Genomic DNA, 23455 nt, shown 5'->3' on the forward strand with positions numbered 1-23455 from the left:
TAATATAGCTGTAGATACCCACCCATGGTAATTACTGAGACAAGTTGCAATTAGTTTCCTTTGGCAACTTATCATTCTGGGGACTTAGAGCCATAGGCCACCATGTTACTAGGGTCTGAAGTGATTTGGAGTATTTAAATGAAAACTGATTACAGTTTTTAGCCAAGTGTGTTGTTTTAACACATGCCTTCCTTTTCCCTCTGTTTTGCCTTCTCTTCTGTATTGTCTGGTTTTAACAGCACAATCTGCCTAGCCTCATCCTTTTAATCTGATCCCTTTACAGGTAGAAAACCCACCACCCCCAGAACTATAGGTGAGCCTGAAGGCCATAGTGTTGGCTGATGGTGATCAAGGCTGTGGGACACAAGTGGAGAGCGTAGGTCCTTGTGGCCTGCATGCTGGCAACACGAGTCAGATATTAATGACCCTCCTTCTTATAGCCAGGTGTGGACTTTGCTCATGCAGTAGCTCCTCTGTCCAGCATCTAGGCACTAGGCAGTTGCTCCAAAGAGCAACTTCAGAACCGCTCTCATGGGGTTTCTTCAGTATCAGTGTGCGCAAGTGGAGTTGGGAGAGTTGTTATTTCCATTATTTTCCTCTTTCTTAGTACAGTAGCTGCTTTAAATGTCAGTTGTAAATAGCTTCAGTGCTTTGCAAGCTGGTTCAGTTCTCAGCCTGAAGACAAATCTGTCTTCCTAACACAGTCTGTGTGCTGTGCCTGTAGCTTCCCCATTTATAGACTGCGTATGAAAATGAAGAGTTAGTTTCTCTACCTCTTCCAGGAAGGAAGCTTACTGGAGCTCTAGCTCAAATAAAGATCTGCATGGTATTGACTTCCAAGGCTAGGAGAGAAGGCAGAAATGATAACCAGATTATGGAGATGTTACTATTAAGAGTAGCATTGCCAGCTGGGCACCAATGGCTCACACCTATAATCCTAGCTGCTCATAAGCTGAGATCTGAAGATCACAATTCAAAGCCAGCCTGGACTGAAAAGTCCCAGTGAAACTCTTATCTCCAATTAACCACTCAAAAACCAGAAGTGGCGCTGTGGCTCAGAGTGGTAGAACACTAGCCTTGAGCAAAAGAGCTCAGGGACAGCACCCAGCCCCTGAGTTCAAGCTCTCCAGGACTGGAAATAAAAAGAAGAGTAGCATTGCTTAGCATCCAGGGCTCACATCTGTAATCCTAGCTACTCAGAGGGGTGAATCTGAGGATCACAGCTCAAAGCTAGCCCATCCCCTCCCCACCCCAGGCAAGTCTAAGTGGCTCTTACGTCCAATTCACTTCTAAAAGGAAATGAAGCTGTGGCCTCAGTGGTAGGGTGCCAGCCTTGAGCAAAAGGGCTAAGTGACAATCCCCAGGCTCTGAGTTCAAGCCTCATTACTGACAGTCACACACACACACACACACACACACACACACACACACACACACACACAAGTAGCATCATTCTTAGACTTCAGGGCAGTAAGTTACATGAGAGAAATTGCTGCAGAACTTCTTACGTTACATGCTGAAACCTCTACACTCAGCTCATTGGAACAGAATTGCTCCTTTTATTGTGGCCTAGTCAAGTGCCAGGGAATGTCATAAATATACCCTGTGCATACTTCTCACAACCTTATAAAATTAAGTATTGTTTTCAAAGAATGTGAGACTTGTGAAGGAAAAAATTTGCCTAAAGACAAGCAATTTGGTTAACAGGCTCTTCAGATGCAGTTGGATTTGAATCTAAATCAGACCCAAATTTTTCATACAATGCATAGAAATAAATCAGTGACTAAGAAGAAAGGTGGCCATAAGAAACTCCTAAAATGTCTGCTTTAACTCATTTGAGGTTTTAGAGTTTTTAGTAATTAGGTGATTGATTGATGATCAATTTTATCCACTCACTCAGTATCTTTAATCTAATAGTATTCTTTCTAAGACGTGGACCCAATATAAATATAAATAACCTTGACTGAAATTTGGCCTAAAGGGACATCAATAAAAGCGACAAAATTGTGTTTAAATTCATTTGGTCACTGAGCCTTTTAGTCTTCATGAACTATGTGAACAAATAGGCCAAAATTTGACTCCTGGTTTTCAGACTTGGTAGCTATTGTATTTAAGTAAGTTGTTTTGTTCTCTCTCTCTCTCTCTCTCTCTCTCTCTCTCTCTCTCTCTCTCTCTCTCTCTCTCTCTCTCTCTCTCTCTCTCTCTCTCTGCACTAAGAGCAATTAAAACGGCATCATAACTAAGATTTTCAATGTCAAACATGTAGAATGATTCTTGTGTCTAAGCAAATTACTTATTAGATCTTTTCCTTCCTTACAACAGAATTCCAAGGGACTGGTAAAACATTGGCTAAAATAGTTCACAAAAATCCCAGTGCAGGTTAATTGTCATTGAGAAACTTCTAGACTTAACTGATTATATGATTGTTGTTTTACTTATTTTGCCCATTGTTGTTAAGGTAAAGGCTGGAATCACAAATAATGCCACTTATCTGGCTGATGAGGAATGCTTAAGTGATTAGATGACTTTTCTTTTTCTTTTTTAAAAGCAAAAGTTAACCTTTATTGTGTTTATATAGGTAAGGTAATTGGCTAGTTTTGATTTTAAACATACTTTACTTTTCTCTTAACAACAGAGGTAAGGATGTTGTTCTATCTTTTTATTCCAATGACATGAAGTAAAAATTAGCTCTCTTATGCTTCTTTTGTTTTCTTTTTTTAAAAATTTTACTGTAAAGGTGATTTACAGAGGAGTTATAGTTACATTCGTCAGGTATTGTGTACCTTGTATTTCTTTTTTTTGGGGGGGGGAGTCCAGTCATGGTGCCTAAACTCTGGGCCTGGGCACTGTCCCTCAGCTCTTTAGCTCAAGGCTAGCACTCTACCACTGGAGTCACAGCACCACTTCCGGCTTTTTTCTTTTTGCTTATGTGGTGCTGAGGAATTGAACCCAGGGCCTCAGGCATGCAAGGCAAGCGCTCTACCACTGAACCATCTTCCCAGCCCATTTCTTTTGAACAGTATCACTCCCTCCCTCATTTTTCCCCAGTTTTTTCCCTCCTGACCTCCTCCCCCCAACCCAAGTTGTATAGTTCATTTCTAACACAGTGTCTAGTATCACTGCAGAATTAGTTTTGCATGGTACTTTATCAACCAAGTATTGGTTTTTAAAGGCAACATTTCTAATGGTTTCTCTACTTCCAGCTCTTAGTCTATGAAATGGGAACATAGTTTGCATCACTTTTCAAAAAAAAGCATTGTGAAATATCCAAATTTGTGAGTTTAGACACTCCTTTTTGTGTGGGTAGATGGGATGATTCTGATCTGGTGGTAGTAATGGCAAACCTTGGGAGGAAAGATTCTCCTCATTGGGAATGAAACAGTAAGCCTCCCATCTCTGAGCATGTAGAGGGATATTGCTAGCAAAGGTTGTCCTTCTAAGACTCTTGTTGTTGCCTTTCTCCTCTACTTTTTCATGCCATTAGTTCACCACGCAACAGAATCCCAGGCTTCCTCAAACCTTTCTTTGTTCTGTTCTCTGACACTTCATCCCAATGGTAGTGAAACCAAAGGCTGTCCACAGCAGGAAGGTTCTCCAAGGATGAGTTAGAGTAGTGGACAGTGAATTGGAAGCTGCAAGTCTTTTATTGAAACGCAGTGATGTGCAGGGAAAGTGGTGTACTGTGAAAGTGATGAAATGCAGTGATGTAGCCTACCTGTCATTCACTTGGTGATTAAAGGAGCCAAGACTTCCCTGGCCTGTGTTCATTCAGGTGTTTATGGAGTGCCTTCTACATACTGGCTCCAGTCTTTACCAGGTGTTTTTCTATGTAACCAGGGACACAACAGTGAGCACGGGGGACAAGGTCCTGCTTTGATGGATCACACATTTCACTAGAGAAAAGTGGAGGCAAACACTAGGATGGCAGTACAAATTCACCGACTTCTAGAACTTTATTTTTTAGAGCCGTTATTTTATTCATGGAAAAATTATGTGGAACATTAAGGGGGCTCCCTATAATCCCTTTTTCCCCCTAGACTTTGGTTACATCAAAAAGTATACAAATATCTCTCAAAGAGAGCAGCTCCAAGGTCCCCAGAGAGAAAGGGAAAAACCAAGAGAGTCCTGGGGAAGAAGAAATCAAAGAGAGGCTGGGAATGTGGCTTAGTGGTAGAGTGCTTGCTGAGCACGCATGAAGCCCTGGGTTCCATTTTTCAGTTCCACATAAGCAGAAAAAGCCAGAAGTGATGATGTAGTTCAAAGTGGTAAAGTGTAGTTCAAAGTGGTAAAGTGTAGTTCAAAGTGGTAAAGTGCTAGCCTTGAGCAAAAGAAGCTCAGGGACAGTGCTCAGGTCCTGAGTTCAAGCCCCAGAACTGGCCAATGAAGAAAAAAATGTCAAAAGAACCAAAGAAAGTCACACATTTCCTATTTATGCCACGGTCTCTGATTTGACCCCACCTGCTCATCATGTGGACATATCCATGTTTCTACCTATGCAGCAGTTATGTGACAAAGACCAAAAATACTACACCTCCTAAGGCAGCCTACAAAATTACAGTCTCCCAAGAAAATCCAGAGCTATAAAGCTCCTAAATATATGCATCTTCCTTCCCTGACATTCAGCCATTTCATCAAAGAATGGAGGGCCTTCCAGCACAACCCCTGCTACTGGTGTTGCTTATTCTACCCAGGCATGAACTGTTCAGTACCACCTGCAGGATGTGCTCTCCATAAGCGTTGGTCTTTAGCTGAGTCGTGCAGGTGCCACCGAATTATACTTGCCATTGTGGGGATAGGGTAAAAGAAGGCCAAACATAACCAAACCTCTTTATTTGTTGTTGTTTTTCTTACTTCCTGTCTTTACTTCACTGTGCAGAAGAGAAGCGCTTCTCTGTATGGTCCTTCGAGAAAATGTCCTTTTTATTTTTCTAGGTATCATGACATTATATTATTATAATTCCTCATCTGTGCTGATTATTGTTTTTCTTCCACTAAAATGTAAGTTTTAAGAAGCCATAGAAGTGCTCATGGTTGTTATTTTTCACTGCTGTAAAAATTCTTACTAAGTATTTGTTAAACGAAAGAAAACATTGAGACTGCAAAGTGTGTGTTATTGGAAGAACAGAAAAAGACAAATGAAACATCAAGTGTAAATTGTGTGTCGGGCACCTTGCTCAGCCTTTGTACATTGGATGAACCCTTTTAATCTTCTTTCATCTTTGTGGTAACCTGACAAGAAGATCCTAATAAAACACCCATTTTACAAAAACATAATAGTAGCACTGACAAGCACACACCTCACTCAACTGTCTAGGGCTGGAGATCGAGCTCATTGGGAGATCCTTTGCTTAGAATGTGCTAGGTTCGATCCCTAGCACTACAATCAATCAATCAATCAATTAATGTCTGGAACAACTGACTTGAACTTTTGGAAGTAGCTGGAAAACTATGGTGTGGATGCTAGAATTAAGGCAATCTAAACACGTTCTGTGTTCAGTGGTTCTCTCAACTGCAGGTATCTGAAAGTCCTCGGGAACAGTTCTGATCAGTATGACTTCTGAGTCGCTTCATGAAAGACTCTGAGCTTGGCGAGGTCAAAATCTGTGGGGACATCTTACTATCTGCAAGGTGCTTTGTTTGCCACATGTGGGTTGTGTGACCCGTGGGAGGTCATCATATAGTTCCAGAGGAACCAGATACAAGGAAAGGTCCTCCTCAGTCCTTGGAGTTAGCTGTTCAGCACTCTTATTGGTACCCAGGGTTGAGTGATTGTCCTCCAGTAGTACCATAACAGAGCATGAGACTTTGCACATCATGACCTAGCACTTTTTCATGGCATTGAGTGGTGGTATTAGGCTCCGTTCATGTGTGTCCATATTTGGGCAGAGCCTACTCTGACACTTGACTCACCTGGTCTAAAGAATGGAAAAGAATCTGTGTTATCACTCCCAGTGTGCACTGTGAATGTGGCCACAATCTAAAGCACAGAAGTAGATGGCATACATTTCCTTTCCCTGCTGTTGCTTCCCCAAATAACTGGAGTTCTGTTGGGAAAATTGAACTGCCCTGAAAGAGTAGTCTAGAGCAGTATTCACCCTCTTGAGAGTCAGGGATTGAGTAAGCATTATTTATTTACAGATCTATTTATACTCATTCCTTGGGGGGAAAGTCAAGTATTACTAAGGAATGGATATAGTTGTAATATTTTGATGGACTTCCTTCTCTTGAAGGTCCAGAGTCTGAAATAAATTTTTCTGACCTTTATTTAAACTCTTAATGGATCATGTGTTTTTCTTTCAGGAATTTAATCAGAAACCTTCCTGAAATGTCTGCTAAACCTGGGAATTCAGATTGGCATATAGTTTGCCTGTGCCATACAGTAGTCAGCAGCCATGTATAGCTGTTTAAGTTGAAATTAATTAAAATAAAGTGTACAGATTAGTCCCTTTGGTTCTGTTAGCCTCTACAGCTACAGCACAGATAAAGAACTGGAATGTTCTGTTGGTAGCACTGCCCTAGAGACCACCTTTCTTTACTGTATTTAGTTCTGCAATTCCATTCTCCTATAACATCAATTTCACTTGGGAAGAAAATCAACATCCAGGTGCATGGGGTTTAATCTATCAGGTAGGCAAGAGTGACCTTGAATTCTTCATTTCACCCATTATCAAAAGACATTAAGTGACTGTATATTGAAAAGTTAAAAAAAAGCTTTTAGGAATAAATTTTAGTGATATACTTAAAAAAAAAACCTCAGAGACAGTATTAGAGGAGAAAATAGGATACAAACATGTATTTGTATAGGTATGTATTCATATCTAGAACTTCAGTTTTGAATGTGTATATTTGACCATTTCCAGTCTGTGGAAATAAAAACAATTTTTACTCTCCCAGTTTATATTAGGCTACATTTCCTAGTTGTTGTAATTAGCCCCAAGAAGAAATGCAAAATTTGGTTTTAGAAAGAGTGAAAACTTTCCTGAAATTGAGACTCACAAAAATGGTTTTCCTGTCTTCAGAGTTGTAATTTAGGTAGAACGAGATTATTTTCAAATTCCTCCCTTCTTCCACCCTTGGAGGAAAAATAGCTTGTAAAATTAAAGTGAGTGATACTGAAATGAAAGGTGACAGCTAAGATTTATTCATTGGTTATTAATAAATGTTTATGTCCTCAATCCAGCTACATTAGCAGTCCTCAAGGAACAATCTTTCTATTTCTTTGGTGTCTGCCATACTGGAACCAGTGTTTGATAACCATCACTGCCTGGTGAAATGACAGATTGGCTAGCCTTTCCGTTACCCTTAGGTTTCATGCTCACAAAATGTGTTAACATCTTGCCTCATTTTGTGTTGGGTCCAAGAAGTCAACTTCTTCCCAAATTTTCTACATGAAATCCAACCTCTGGAATACAGCAAATGAGCTAGGGCTCTCCTAGTTTGTATGTGGCAAGATGCTAATGGGATTTTCTTCTTAAAATGTTCGTTAGTTTTACGGAAATGGTGCTGCGAAAGAATATGTGAGATGCTTTGATTTCAGTGATCACAACCATCCACATGTCAGTGTATTTGGCGTCTTCTTTAACTGGCAACTTTGGAGAAAGGAATTTTATGACAATTTGCTATACTTGGGTTGGTTGTGAGAATCACTGCAGGCCTTTGGGGCCATCTTGGTTTTAACAGATTCTCATTTCATCTAAAGGCAGGAATTATAAACTACTTTGCTTTCCTCCCTTAGATCCAGACACTTGCACTCAGTCTCAGAAACAAGAGAAAAGATAGGAAAGAGAATGAATTGGTTTTCATGGAAGGGCCAGTGACTGTTTCTAAATGTCATTGTACCTGAGTGATTAACATTCCTATATTTGGAGAGTCATGAAAGTTCGGTGACTAATATCTTCTCTTCTTGGAAGGGTAATTTTACATTGTGGTATACTCCCCAGTAATTGATGGGTGACAATTTTGAATAGAGCCAGGGCAGAGATAATAGACAGCAAATACTTTCTTTTTTGTTGAATGAAAAGACTACATTCTAATAGACCATAGTAATACTTTCCTCCTAGTTTGTGGACCATATTTGCAATGTGCCTGGCTACCAGATCCTCCAAATCCAGGTCATTCTCTAGTTGTGAGAAATAGAGAAGCCACATCTTGAGAGGTCAAATTGGAAGTCTGCATCTGGACTCCTGTCCTAAAGACCTTATAGCCCCTTGAATATTCTTAACACTGTTAGAAAACTGAGCCATGAGAGTAGGAGAAGGAAGAAAGAGCAGGAAAGCAATACCCACAAACTAGATCAACTTCAATGGAGAACTGAAGTGGCACATCATGTGGCCAGAGGAGAGCCAGGAGAAATGAGGCCTGGCATAATGGCTCCTGAGCTGGTCCCAGCCTAAATAGAGTCAAGGTCGGGAGCAGGGTCACAGGAAACTCAAGAGGTACATTCAAGGTACAGGACTGACAGGTCCAGTAACCTATCCTCTAAGTCCCCACCCTGCCTCTAAGAAGTCAGGCATGCTCACCGCCTGAGGGATGGAACTTCCCTGCCTCTACCATAAGACAAGATGGCACCAGGTCAACCCCATTCTCTATCATCCACCATGTGGCCAAGATGGCACTGGTTAGACCCTAGATCTTCATTTCAGTGCCAAGTGATTACTCAAACCACACTGATTTATGTTACTCAAAGCACTCAGACTTGTTGCTGTTTGGGACCCCCACTGGGTCAAGTCAGGATATGTGGCAGTTATTACAGGATCTGGGAACCACAGGCAAGCAATACACATAGGTCTCTGAAGGACCAGGAATGTTCCAGAATGTTCTGTTTGTTTATTTTTCATTCTCTTACAGTATAACATGCTGTGTGTGTGAGTGAGTGGGTATGCATGTACATTCATGCTGAAGTTTGAATTCAGGTCTTCTTGTTTGCCTAGCTAATGCTCTATCACTTGAGCCATACCTCAAGCATGGCTTTTGCTGGTTAATTTGGAAGTCGAATCTAACAAACTGTTATGCGTGTGCTAGTTCGCCATTCCCCAGATCTTAGCTTCTTTAATAGCTAGGATTACAGCCTGTGAGCCACTGGCACCTTATTAGAGAACAGTATGGAATTATTGTTAGATATCAGCATGGAATACAGACTATAAATAATAATGAAGTAAAGCTAGAAATAAAAAATCACAGTGACAATTAAATCACATGAAGATTGGCTGAATGACAAGTGAGTCATCAAATAAAGAGAAAAATGAAAAATCCTAGTGAAAATTAAAATACAGCTTACCAGAATATTTGAGAAACTGCAAAAGCAGTGGTAAAAGGAAAGTTTAGAACTATGAGCACCTGCGTTAAGAAATCAGAACTGTTAAATAAGTAAGTCAGTGATTCCTCTTAACCTCTTAGAAAACCAGGAAAAAGCCAAACTCCAAGTCAGTAGGCAGAAAAGAAATTGTGAAATTATTAATGAAATAATAAATGATGAAATATTAATGAAATCTAGACTAACAATACAAAGAATCAACACAACAAAAAGATGAGTTTTTGAAAAAATTCATAAGAATGACAAAACCTTAGCCACATTAACCAAAAGAAAGATGGAAAAGATAAAACAGTGACAAAGGTAGAAGTGAGAAAGAGGATACTAGAAAAAACTACCATTGAAATTCAGAGGACTATAGGAAATACTTTCAAAACTTATAGTATACTGGAAAATGTATAAGAAATGGAGACATTTTTAGATTCAAATGATCTGCCTAATTTGACCCAAAAGACTATCAACTGCTTGATCAGACCTGTAAGAACAATGAGATTGTTAGCAACAAGTCTCCCCAAAAGCGCTGACTGGATGGGTTAACTGCTAAATTCTATGAAGCCCTTAAAGGAAAAACTGGTACCAATACTTCTTAAACTATTCCCAATAATAGGAAAAGAAGGAACTCTCCAATACTCATGAAGCCAATATTATCCTGATACTGAACTCAGATAAGAAAAAGAAAAGAAAAGAAGATTATAGAGCAGAAGATGGAGGGGAAAGGGAGAGGGTTAAAGAGTAACATAGATGGAGAGAATTTGATCAAAGTACCTTGTATAGCTGTTACCTGTATCACAATGAAGCCCCTTTATGTAATTAATTTATGCTAATTTTTTAGATAAAATAATTGAAGTGAGCTTAATAGTGACTTTTCCATGCTATTAAATGTGCCTTATAAATAGTATTTCAATAGCCACTCAATATTTGCATTTCTTAGGTGTTTTACCCCTTGCGTCATCATTCTCTGATAGTTGTCTGTTTTGGGCCTCCAGTTCATTAATGATCATTAGTGCTCTATGCAGAATTCCTTGAGTTCTTTAAAATGTGCTTTAACGGTACTTTCTCAGAAGTAAAAATTTGAATCCAAGCAAATAAACACTTTAGATCTAAACAGAGTGTCAAATGGTTTTCTAAAAGCATTAGTATATACATATATATATATACATATATATATATATGTAACTTTTCACAAGTTCCGTGACATAACATAGAATTATTTTCTTCACTTTTCACACTTTAGCATTAAGAATGATTTTTCTAAAATCTTTGCTAATTCAGTAGAAAGAAGATGACATTCTATTATTGTTTGATTTTTATTTCTTTGGGAGGTTGAGGATGGTTAGTTCATTCATACTGATTGATCATTGATGCAAGTATTTATGAATTACCAGTGTGGGGGTCTTTTTCTTGTCTGTCTTTTGAGGTTGTGCCTTTAGGAAACTGAAAGAGTAGAATCCATTGTTTTCCTTCTGCCTCCTATACTCCTAATGCAACAATCATTCTTCTTTCCCCAAACCTTACGTGGATATTTCTGTTACTGCTGTATAGTAGACAATATACTATTGTCTATGAATGCTATTGTTACTGCTCTCTTCTGTGAATGTGCCTTGTACATGAGTTTTCATTTGATTTATATCTTGGATCATAAGCTTCTAGAGGGTCAGCTGTGTCATTACAGGCTTATGCACAGTTAAACATAAAATCATTAATAGTGCTCATGGTAACTGTAAAACAGCCCTCCTAGCTAGGGGTGATCTAAGTATTATTGGGCTACCCTCAGGTTTTGATGCTGAACGAAAAGCACAGTATGCTGGATGAGTCACTGTACTCTGCTTTTACTTAGAAAGCTAAAAACAACCCAAATAGCACCTCCCCTGCATGCTGACAGGTGGCTCAGATTTTCTTAACCAGGCACAAAGCCTAACAATCTTAAGAGGCAGGTCTAGTGAAGAAAGGTAGACAGGAACAAAGTCCATAAATGAATTCTGCGTCCAGTGTTTGTGGAAGGAATCAATCCTGGGGTACTTCCTCTATCAATTCCCTTTGTTTTCCCAATCAAAAACAGAAGAGTGATATCAGGATGTTTAGTTCTGAAAGCACTTCAGAATGTTAGAAATAAACTTCCTTATTGGATGACTAGTTTAATCTGCACAATGGCCTGGCCAAGCACACAATGCCATTCACATTCTCTAGTCGAGAAAACAATGAAAAGTAGCATTAGGAACCAGTCGTGTTTCTCCTCCAATAAAGTGTGCAATCAACAAATCATATATATTTTTTTTCATACATTATACATATATGTATAGAGAGAAAACTAAAAGAAACTGGACTTGAACTCAGGGCCTCAGGTTCTCCCTGGATTTTTTTCATTCAAGACTGGCACCCTGCCACTTGAGCTACATCTGCATGTCTGGCTTTTTTGCTGGTTAAATGGAGATAAGGAGTCTCACAGACTTTCCGGCTTAAGCTGTCTTTGAATTGTTGATCCTCAGATCTCAGCCTCCTGTGTAGTGAGGATTACAGGCATAAGTCCCCAGTGCCTGGCTTCATCATTGTATAGCACATTATACTCCAAGAACGTACTCCACTGATTTAAATTTATCATGAAGCAAGAAGGGAAAAAAAGCAGGACAAGTTACAGAATTGTGGGAGATGTGGAAGATCACATAAAAGTATCCCATAAGATAAAAAGGCAAATTTCATTGAATGAGAAAAAAATTGAACAGGATAGATGGAAGAAGATTATTAAAAGATTGATGATTGATTTTGAGTATTGAAAATATTTTCTTCTTATTTCTTAATTATTTTACATATTCACTTGGAGAATTCCCAGTTACCACAAAGACTAAGGAAGAAGGTTACATCCAACTAGGAAATAAGAGATATCTATTTAAAATTAATGAGAAAGATACTAATACGATGAATGTATTGGCTGGAAAGATGGATGGATAGATTTGTACTGGACATTTTTGGTTAGGTCAGTTTTGTCAAACATGGAAACAGAATAAAGGAAAAAGATGTTGCATGAAAAACCTATGAGAGGCTTTGAGATAGGATGGTTTCCTAAAGATGAAGTCATTCAGGGACCAAGACTCTCAGAAGAGCTCAAAGAAGGTTAGAAGAGCTTTTGCTTTGGTTCCTAGAGTACAAACTAAAATCACTATAAAGCCATCAAGCTTGAAATCACTCCTGGGCTTCAGACCAAGTAACGCATCTCAAGTGCTTGCTTGAAAATAGTCTAAAAGCCAGGCAGGTCTCTATAGCTCATGCCTGTAATCCCAGCTACTCAGGTGGCTGAGATCCAAGGATTGGGATTTGAAGCCAGCCTAGGCAGCAAAGTCCACGAGACTCTTACCTCCCATTAACCAGAAAAAAAAAAAAAGCTAGAAGTAGAGCTGTGGCTCAAATGGTAGAATGTTAGCCTTGAGCAAAAAGCTTAGGGACAGCATGCAGTCCCTAAAAGGGAACCGAATATATTTGCCTAAGAGTTGGAGATATTTTGTTAACATAAATCCATACTGAATAAGGTAGTAGTTGGGTTGGTAGGGTTGTACATGAAGTAGCTCAAGACTGTGCTCCAATTTCAGGATTCTATGGCCAGCTGCAGACATTCTGCCCACCACATTACACTGAACACCAGAGAACTGCTCCGCCCAGCAGCTCCTGCAGTGTGATACCATCCTTCGAGGACTGCTTGGGCCCTACAACCATGGGCCAGGCTGGTTTCGATGTTTTCCACAGAGCCTTCTCCACTCATTCTGGCATTACAGGTACGTTGGGAATCGGTGACGTAGAAACTCAGGCTGACAGGCTAGTGGGTTTCCGGGTGACTGGCCTAGACTAGTCTTCACCACATCTGCTCCTAAAATAGGACTCCAGTTCCCAACCTAGCCTATTTGGGGGCCATTATTGCTCCCCTAGACTGGGGAAATACCTTTCAAAAAGTTTCCCTAAAGTTCCTTCATCTATAATTTTGTTGCCTTCCCACACTGAGCATTGCCTTTCAAAAACAAGGAATAAAATGTCCTACTTTCCTAAATAGATAATTAAAAACTGTGTCTGCAGCACAGGATTCTCCTCTCAGGTCTGACTTAGACCCGATCAAACTCTGCAGACCTGCATGTACATATTTTTCTTACAAACTCTTCTGACCGTATGCAGCCTGAACCCCACCCCAGCCCCATATATGCCTCCTCCTCCAGCATCCTTCTGGAATATTCTTTCCCTATCTCTACATCCTGTTCTCTTGGTTTGGGGTTGTTGTAGTTTTTACTTTGTTAGTGTCATTGTTGTTTGGTCTGTTGTGGGGCTTGGACTCATGGCCTGGGCATTGTCCCTGAGCACTTTTTCTCAAGGCTAGTACTCTACCACTTTGAGCCATAGCTCCACTTCCAGTTTTCCGGTGGTTAATTGGAGCTAAGAGTCTCATGAACTGTCCTGCCTGGGCTGGCTTTGAACTGCGATTCTCAGATCTCAGCCTCTGGAGTAGCTAGGATTACAGGTATGAGCCACCAGCTCCAGCATCCCGTTCTCTTTTATGAGTCAACTTTATGATTTCCGCTTCCTGTTTCTTTAGAATGTTCCCTTTTACTTCTGCGAAGTCCATATTTTGTGCAAGGTCGTCATGATTTAGCCAGCTACTTGCAAGTCGACCTTCTTACCTAAGTTCCTTAAGGACAGAGACATGATTGAAGTTCCAAGCCTGCAGACAATACCTAGTATGCTGCTCTGCACACTTGCCCTGGGTTGCACGGTTGAGTTACTGACTTCTGTGCTCTTTCTCTTCCAGTGTATGATTTACCTTCAAGTTCCTCCAGCCTCTTTGGGGAATCTCTTCGCAGTGGGCCTGAAGATACGACATTCCTACAGATCAGCGCTGTGGACCGCTGCCCTAGCCAGCTCTCCTCTGTCTACACGGAGGGCTAAACACTTCCATGGCCTCTACTGCATATCCAGAGCCTTTTAGTGGTGATTTCTGGTCTTTTGTTTTCATGTTCTCACAGATCGAGTGAAGCAATTATGTCAACCCAATGTGCAGAGCAGAGGGGTCACCGTGTCTGGCATGCAGGACGAGGGTGATCAGAACTAGCTTGGCAGGAAGTTTGCACTTGCTCCTTTTTCCTCTCTCAGTTTGCTGGGCAAGGTCACCAGCAGGACTTTTTTCAAAGGGAATGTAGAGTCACTCTCTACGGGATACCTGTAACTTCCTGGCTGTCATCCCTCAAAAGACATCAGCGAAACAATGTCTGCATGGGAAGAGTTTGGGAATAACCCTTGCTGAAAATTCCAAAGAGGGAAGGACAGCCCTGTTACCTGTGGCACAGTGAGCGGCCTCGCCCAAGGTTCTCCATCTCAGCCGCACGATGGAAAGCCAGACCCAACCAGGAAAATCTACATCCAAAGCCTATTGCGGTCTCCAATTGGAGAAATGCCCTGGGATTCCCTCGGGTCTTTGAATAGCTTCAGCGCTAGCCAATTGCTCCTCAGTATTTCTCCAACGGCAAAATGAAGTTTCGTCTTCCAGCAACCTATGTTGCTGGAACAACAAATACTTGTTATTTACATTACCTTAACAAGCAAAAAAATACTTACAGGTTTGTTCTTTGGATGGAAATCATTATTATTTTAATCCTTTCAGTTAACATTTGTTTTGCCAGACCTGTCACTCTCTCTTGACCCTACACCTGGAATGTTTTGTAGTTAGCAAACACTCCCTGAGGGAAATGGAATGGGTGTACACCCACTCACACATGCATGCACACACACGCACACACACACACACACACACACACACACACACACACACCCTGCACCCAGTGCCCTACACAGCAGGAACTCTCATGGATTGTCTGGTCAGTAACTTCACCTTGTAAACTTTGTCCTTCGACGGGTTCTTCCATTGTCTGTGCTCTGGTGCTCTGTCTGAGAAATGCCAGGGATATGAACACAGACACACAGACAACGCGTGTTCACTTTGCACTTACTTGCATTACTTTGCACTCCTTTGCTTGTTTCCTTCAGTGTACCCCTCCAACTGCCTGTTTTCCCCACACACACAACTTTTCCCTTCCCTCTTTCCATATCTTTCTCGTATTCTGTTATTCAACTGTTATTCAAACCTGCCTAACACTCCTGGTATCCTGTTTGTCAACTCTTGGGAAGCCAGAAGGGATGGTTCACAAAAAGTGAGCTAAAACAGGGCAACCCTTCACTGAAACTCTAGTTGAAGGCCTGGGGAATTTTTTAACAGATCCATTGGCTATTTTTTTATATAAGGACCTAAACAGAAAGTCATTTTCAGTGACACTTTACTAAAGTATTTTAAAAAATATCCTAGACCCCAGTGCATAGGCTATGAAACTCCCAATGACCTGGTCCATTCTGACATTCTAGTATGCTTATATTTCAGTTTCTTACTCTCTTAGTTTTTTAAAGTGTTTTGAATGAAAAGTGAAATAGTTATCAAACTGAAATAATGACAGCCTTCAGCATGACAAGCACTGCTTGGTGAGACTTGGGGTCCAGTGACAATTTATATCCTGACAGACATGTCTTTCCAGCCTGACTCTAAAATCACAAATGTGTACCCTGATTTGCTTTCTGTTCATTCTACCATAGAAAAGGGGAGAATCAAGAACCAAGTGTGGATTTTGTTTTACAGCACCCTTGATTGATCTAGTTTCTCTTGCTATTGGGCTCTGTTCTCTGAACACTTATCATGCAGATGTTCATTTCTGCAAAAATTTGAATCCCCACTTTATAAAAAACTTTCTGTGCCTTAGGAAAAGATGTCCACAGGTGAGTGCTCAGGCTGCTGTAAACAGAGTACCACCCTTCTTCTCGAAGAACTTGTGGAAGGCATGAAATGGCCTAAGCGAGGATATGTGCGTGCTAACATGGCTTAATTGCTAGCATCCCTCAGTATGCGCTGACACACCCTACAAAGAAAAGCATGCAGTGCATTTGTCCATGCTTACATCCTGAAACTTTTAGAAGGAACACAAAGTGTGGTTCATTGGTGAGTTGTCAGACCTGCCTTGTGGCCCTATGTAATTTGAAGTAGAAAAGGGAGGGAGTGAAGAGAACAAAGCAAAAAGCTGAAATTTAGAAACCATGGCAGACCAACTCTGGCCTCATGATGATCGTTCACAATAACCCTGCTCCTTTGTGGCTTTAGCTGACCAGGAAGGGACTCCAGGAGGGCCTCCTAACAGCAGTTCCTTTGGCACCTCCTTTCTCAGCAGAGTCTCCAGACCCAGCCAATACAGGCTATTGTCAGGTGTGTGCAGGGGACCTGGCCAAGTGGAACTCCTCACAGGCCTCTCAGTGTTTCCTGATTCCTGCAAGATTGAGTTTGTAGCTTTAGGAAATGACACGTGCAGATTCCCCTTTGAAAACAAAAACATACATAAACAATAACAACAGTAATACTGGTGCTTATGAAAACACACCGTCCAAGGGCAATTATTCTAATACATGGGAAAATATCAGTATGCCTAGAGACATTTCACTGGCTACATTGGGTTAATTCTCTACCAGGACAGCATCCAAATGACAATTACAGTTTCAGCTCTGATCAGCATTTAGCTATTATTTAATTATTTACTGGCACTATGAAGTATCTCCTTTATCCTCGCCCAAATTACATAGCGGATCCTAAAATGGAAAAAAAAAAAAAGTTCTGTAGTAAGTCATAGTATAGTTTACATGGATAATAGTGTTTTGGTTGTGTTCAGTTATTTTAAAAGTATCAGCTGACAAGCACACTACTACATTCATACCAGTTCTGAACAGGGATGACCATTCAACTCCCAACCAGAAAACCTTGACTTTTCAGTTGCCTTGAAGTATTGGGAATAGCAACTCTTTAAGTATTGTCTCATTAACTGGTGTTTTCTTTGATCATGTCATACTATAACAGCATTTCTTAATGGCACTTTTTGTTAGTGATGTTATTATCGTTTATTATTATTATTACTATTGTTATTGCCACAGATTAAATAAAGCAAAAAAAAAGAAAGCAAAGAAAAACCAAACTTATTGGAGAAATGGTGAGTGTAAAAAAATGAGAGATTTATTTTGTACAGACAGCAAAGTATCCTGTGTAATGTTGCTGACATAAAACACTTGGGGTGGGGGTAGGCGGAATGGAAATCTGTTTTCCATAAATCACACAGGCTCTTGTACATAATTCTGTACACTCACGTAGAGAATTGAGCTGCATATATCATACTGGATATGGGGCTGATTTTAACTCTCAAGGCACATCTGCTGCTTGTTGTCATAAATCTTTTAAAGAATTAGGTACACTTTTTTCTATTAATATGTATAGTTTTGTGATTTGTCACAGTTATGTTTCATATAATCATAAGTTATTTTGTCTTGTTTCATGAAGTTCCTTTTTTTTAATGTCAAAAATAAAATGAAGGGATTGTGCACTTGGTACCAAATAAAACTGGAAATAGAGGATACACCCTCCCACCTGAAATCCTCCTTCAATGCGTTGCTTTAAAACACAATGTCAACGACCATTGTTTGTGTTTGTGTGTTTCATTTATTTTGGTTTGTTTTGTCATCAGCCTCCTCTGTATTGGGGGATAGTAATTATAATTAAAAGCAGATGGGGGAGGGGAGAGGGCCCAAGGCCAGCTTTAAAATGCCGCATTGCTTTGGGCCAGAGCTGCAGCCTGGATTTAATTATAGATATGAGGACGAAATGGCAGTAAAAATGAATGTCTCCCTGAATCCTTTACATGTTGGGAGTGTCCATAAATAAAACATGAAGTTTTATTTCATCACATTTAATTAAAGCTTTTATACATATTTTATTGGTTATTCTATTAATCCGCTTCACAAACTGGATAAATGTGTGCTAGGGTCCGGGGTTCATTGGTGCCTTTTCTATGTAGCACTACATCATACTTCAGAAATGCCTCTGGTGGTTGGGAAGCGGGGGGGACACTTTCATCCCCGTTTTCTTCAAACTGCAGAGAGAAGCACCAGCTTCCCAGGAACTCATTCCTTGAAGGAGAGCGAAGGTCATCCATCACTTCCCTAGTGTCCCTGTCCCATCTTTAGAAGGTCACCTGGCCCCTTTCTTATGCTAGGTGACCTCCTTCCGTGCCAGTTAGGGACACAGAGTGGTCAAGATGGCATCAAGCTTGTCTGGTCTGCTGGCCAAGCATAGGCGCACACAAACTTGGAAGATACTTCATCACAGACAGGCAGGAGGTCAAGAGTTGGAAGCCAGTCCCTGTCTCAGAACATTTAACTATACCCATCTCAAGATGCATTCTTAGAAAACTTTATATGGGTGTCTGCATGCATGCGTGTGTGTGTATGTATGTGCACACATGTTACATACCTGGATGTGTACCTGTATTGGGGCTTGAACTGAGACCTTCCCCTTGCTCTCATTCAACCTTTCCACTCACAGTTGGTGCTCTACTACTTGAGCAATGCCTCCATTTACTGCTTTTTGTTAGCCAACTAGAGATGAGTCTCAAAGATTGGTCTACCTGGGCTGGCTTTGAACCTTGATGCTCAAATCTCAGCCTCCTAAGTGGCTAGAATTATGTGTGAGCCACTGATTTCCAGCTCTGGACAGAGAACAGGTACTGCTTAGTATGTGAGGTATAAACAATGTAGTCTCACAAGATCAGAAGAGCTCTTCAGTCTCCTAAAATAACCACAGGTGGCAATGTAATTTGGCCAGTCCTCTTTGGGGAACAGTTTATCATGGGAATACTTCAGGTGTCTACATACTATGGACCCCCCCAAAAAAAGAATCCGCTCCTCTTGAGAGACTCAAGTCGGTGATGGCTCCCAACATGAGACATTCTTAGCAATGTTCTTCACGTAGCTTCTAATTGAAAACAACCTAACTCTTTACAAACAGTAAAATGAATCACTGAACTTGGCTTTAAATGGCATAAGAAATGCCAGGCAAAGAAAGGACTGCAGCCTCATCTATGTATGAAAACCCAAGGCTGAGCCTCACATGATGTAGAGAAAGACACACGCAATGAATCTACAGTAATATTCTATTTGTGTACACTTCAAGCAGCATCTAATTGGAGAGTTTAAATGGTAGAAATAGAAAGAAGGAAAGCAAGGAAAATAGTATCAGAGAGGCCCAGCTAGTCAAAGGAGAACACAATTGAACTTGTGGGATACAGAAAGTGATTTAGTTCAAGTGTTAGATGACCTGGATGTTTGGCTTATAATTGTTTGTCTGTGCATATATATTTTATAGATTTTTTTTTGTCGGTCATGGGGCTTGTGCTCAGGGCCTGTGCGCTGTCCCTGAGCCCTTTTGCTAAAGGCTAGCACTCTACCAACTTGGAACCTCAGATCCACTTCCAATCTTTGAGTGGTCAATTGGAGATAATAGCCATACAGGAACTTTTGTGCCAGGGCTGGCTTTGAACTGCGATCCTCAGATCTCAGCCTCCTGAATAGCTAGGACTGCAGTCACTAGTGCCCAGCTATTTTATAATTTGAGTCAAAATAATAGAGCCACGTCTATCATCGTCTGCTCCTGGGCCTTCAAACTTCTGGAAATACCCAGATGGTGCATATTTTAAGCTTTGAGGGCTATCTAATCTCTTGTCTTTACTACTCAACTCTGCTACTGTAGTTCCAAAGTAGCTGCTGACAATACGCAAACAAATGGGCGTGGCTGCGTTCCAAGAAAACCTTATTTATGGATGCAAATCTGAATTTCATCTCATTTTAAGATGTCATAAAATATTCATTTAAAATTGTTCCCAACTATTTAAAAAGGTAAAGGAAAAATTCTTAATTCACAGGCTGTACAAAACAAGACAGCAGGCTGAACTTGGCCCATGAACCACAGTTTGCCGACTTTCTTCCGTGAAAAGAATATTTCTGAGCCCTTCCCGTAAGCATCCACTCAAAGAAAATCACAGATAGGAGTCTCTTTTGCTTGCTCTGCCACATTGGGTCCTGTTCCTGGAGGAAATTCATGAGTTCTATTGATTTAGCTTTTCTTTGTTTAGATCCGAAGCTCTACTCCCTGGGATACAGATGAATACTTAAAAGCCTGGAGTGCCATTCGATTTTATCTTTGGGTTTAACTTTTTTAATAAAAGAAACTGGGCATAGAGAAATCTGTGAGAATTGGAAAATGAGCACCCAGTCTTTCCAAAGCTAACCAAATATTTGCTGGTCTTGGCAGCCATCGCCAACCTTTTCCTTGTGAAATGCTGAGAGGTTATAAATAATGGGAGACTTCATTTTTTTCCCTCAAGCACGGCTCTTCTGAGAAGCTGGAACTGCCTCAAAACTTGCAGGGAAAGAGAATCAAAGATGCTACTTAGGGGGTAGAGGTGTAGCTCAGTGGTAGAGTGGATACTTGGCATGTTGAAGGCCTCAGGTTTGGTCCATTGAGAAAAGTTAGTAGCAAAATCAGAGCCCTGAAAGGTCTGATGGTTCACCCCTTTCCCCAAGGCAGCCAAGGAGCAGATAAACACCCCAATAGTCTCCTGACAGTGCTGTTTGCTATTCAGATTTAAAGCAGAAAATGAGACTGAAATCACTTGGGCATAAATGCCACCTCTCTTGTGTCTCTAGCCTGGGAGAAAATGGTTTATTCCAAGAATACAATTCAGCCAGGCACACCGGTGGCTGAGGCCTATAATCCCAGCTACCCAGGAGGCAGAGATCTATGGGTCACCATTTGAATATATTCTAGGCAGGAAAGTCCATGAGACTGTATTGATTGATTGATTGATTTTGTCTGTCATGGGGCTCAGACCCAGGGCCTGGGCTCTATCCTTGAACTCTTTTGATCAAGGCTAACACTCTACTACTTTGAGACACAGCTCCAATTCTGGTTTTTGAGTGGATAACTAGAGATAAGAGTCTCACAGGGACTTTTTTGTCTGGGCTGGCTTTGAGCTGTGATCCTTAGATCTCAGCCTCCTGAGTAGCTAGGATTACAGGTGTCAGCCACTAGCTCCTGACTTATGAGACTCATCTCCAGTTAAGCACCAAAAGGCTAGAATTGGAGCTGTGGTAGAGTGTTAGTTAGCCTTGAGAAATAAAGATCAGGGACAGCACCCAGGCCCTGAGTTTGAGTTTAAGCCCCAGAACCAGCAAGCGCACACACACACACACACACACACACACACACACACACACACACACACACACACACACACACACACACACACACACACACACACACACACACACACACACACACACACACGTTCTTCCTGAATCACTTGCTAAATATTAGCTTGGACAAAATCCCTTTGGTTTCCAAATCTCTTGAGTTTGTGCATTATATGTGGTTCTGTGAAGGGTTCAATATTCTGGTTAAAATAACTCAAACTTTATGAAGAGAAATTTAAGCAGGAGACAACAGAAAACATCCTGCCCAAGCTTATTTTGTATAGGGGGAAACTGGAATATTTTCCTTGTTCATTCATGTGTTCATCTTCTCCCTCATCCACTGTTTATTATATGCCTACTAGATGTACCATAAATGGAGGTAGAGGTGGCTCTTCTTCACAGAACTAAAGGAAATTCCAAGAATCTTCTTCCTAAGAATATTTCCTGGGGCTTATTATAAATGTTCATTCTAGAATTACTGAATGCCCATCCCAGAGATACTTACTGGGTTGGAATTTTTAGTGAGATAGAGACGTCTGCAATTTTAGCAAGCTTTCCAGTTGTTGTCTATCTAGTTGACAGATGTTGATATAGTACATACAGATTGCTTAACAAAGCAATGCTGTGTAACAAGAATGCAGCAGAAGATGGGCTCCTAATTCTTGCCTGAGGAAAGAGGCGGGGAGGTCAGAGTTGGATAAGGGCCTGGTGTGTGTGTGTGTGTGTGTGTGTGTGTGTGTGTGTGTGTGTGTGTGTGTGTGTGTGTGTGTGTGTGTGTGTGTGTGAAGTAGTTCTGAAAGATAAGCAGAACTTCAATAGCAGAAGAAAGAGCTGAGCATTGTCGTTCATGCCTGTAATCCCAAGTACTTGGGAGGTGGAGTCAGGAGGATTGCGGGATCAAGGGTAACTTATACAAAGGTAATGGCAAAATCCTATCTTAAAAACAAGACAAAAATGAAAGGGGCTAGGGATATCTCTCAGAGTAATAAAGCACTTGTCTAACGTGTGTGAAGCCTTGGTTTCAATCCCGGGCAGTGAAGGAAACATTTAAAAAACAGAGGAAAGGAATACCAGGTGCCAAGCAGAGAACATGTAAAGATCCATCAAGAGAAGAAATGTTGCAAGGAGAAAGTCTGGAGTCGGTCCATCTGACTGGACTTTTCCATGCGCTTTAGTGTAGAACCGCCGTCTTCAGTCTTGCTGAGCTTAGAGTACTGTTCTCCAAACCAACAGGGTATGGTGTGTTTCCATTTATTCTGCAAAATAGGATGCACTATCAAATTAGTTTGAGGAACAAAATTGCTTTGTCTTGTCTTTGCTTCAACCTGCTCAGAATCTTCACTGTGCCCATACTTTGTGTTGCAACTTTTCAAAGAAGTAGTCTGTTGACCAAGGCGACCTATTTCAAAAAGCCACTTGTTAATATTATGGAGACTGGGTGGTGGTTCCTCAAAAAGTCAAAACATATCATTATCATATGACTCAGGAGTTCTCTTAATCCCCTCCCCAAAAAAGGAAAGCAGGAACTCAAGAGACCATACACACCACAAAAGGACAGTTTGCTTAAAGATGGACCTCACTCCCATCTGAGGGTGGTGCCATTCCACTGTAATGGAACTGAAGGTTTCCTGTCACTTAGTGATGTCATAGCCATCATAAAGTCATGGTGCATGTGTTACCCACCTATCTGTGGTGCAGCTGCTGTAAATAAGAATGCCAGTCATGCTAAAGTACAATTCGAGCCAGCTTACTGGCAGACCACACCTGGAATCCTAGCTACTCAAGAAACTGAGATCTGAGGATCGTGGTTTGCAGGTAGTCTGGGCAGGAAAGTCCATGAGACTCTCTCCAATACACTAAGAAAAAGTGGTAGAGCACTAGCCTTGAACAAAAGAAAGCTTAAGGATAGTACCCAGGACCTGAATTTAAGGCATAGGACCAGCGAATACATGCACACATGCACACATGAGCGTGCACACAAATACACACACACAGAGTATACACAATTAT

The 23455-nt window shown here is 40.9% G+C and overlaps 1 protein-coding gene across 1 annotated transcript in view; it reads left to right on the forward strand.

The window, feature by feature from the left end:
- Nucleotides 1–18077, forward strand: part of Glis3 (GLIS family zinc finger 3) — a 452494-nt gene extending 434417 nt beyond the window's left edge. The window contains exons 10-11 of the mRNA XM_070035664.1: nucleotides 12892–13074; nucleotides 14094–18077. Of these exons, the coding sequence (XP_069891765.1) occupies nucleotides 12892–13074; nucleotides 14094–14230 (320 nt within the window). The 3' untranslated portion in view covers nucleotides 14231–18077. The remainder of the gene's footprint in view (nucleotides 1–12891; nucleotides 13075–14093) is intronic.
- The last annotated feature ends 5378 nt before the right edge of the window (nucleotides 18078–23455 follow it).

The sequence above is a fragment of the Dipodomys merriami genome, unplaced genomic scaffold (assembly GCF_024711535.1).
Source record: "Dipodomys merriami isolate MVZ:Mamm:240054 unplaced genomic scaffold, mDipMer1.0.p SCAF_26, whole genome shotgun sequence".
Classification (NCBI taxonomy): domain Eukaryota; kingdom Metazoa; phylum Chordata; class Mammalia; order Rodentia; family Heteromyidae; genus Dipodomys; species Dipodomys merriami.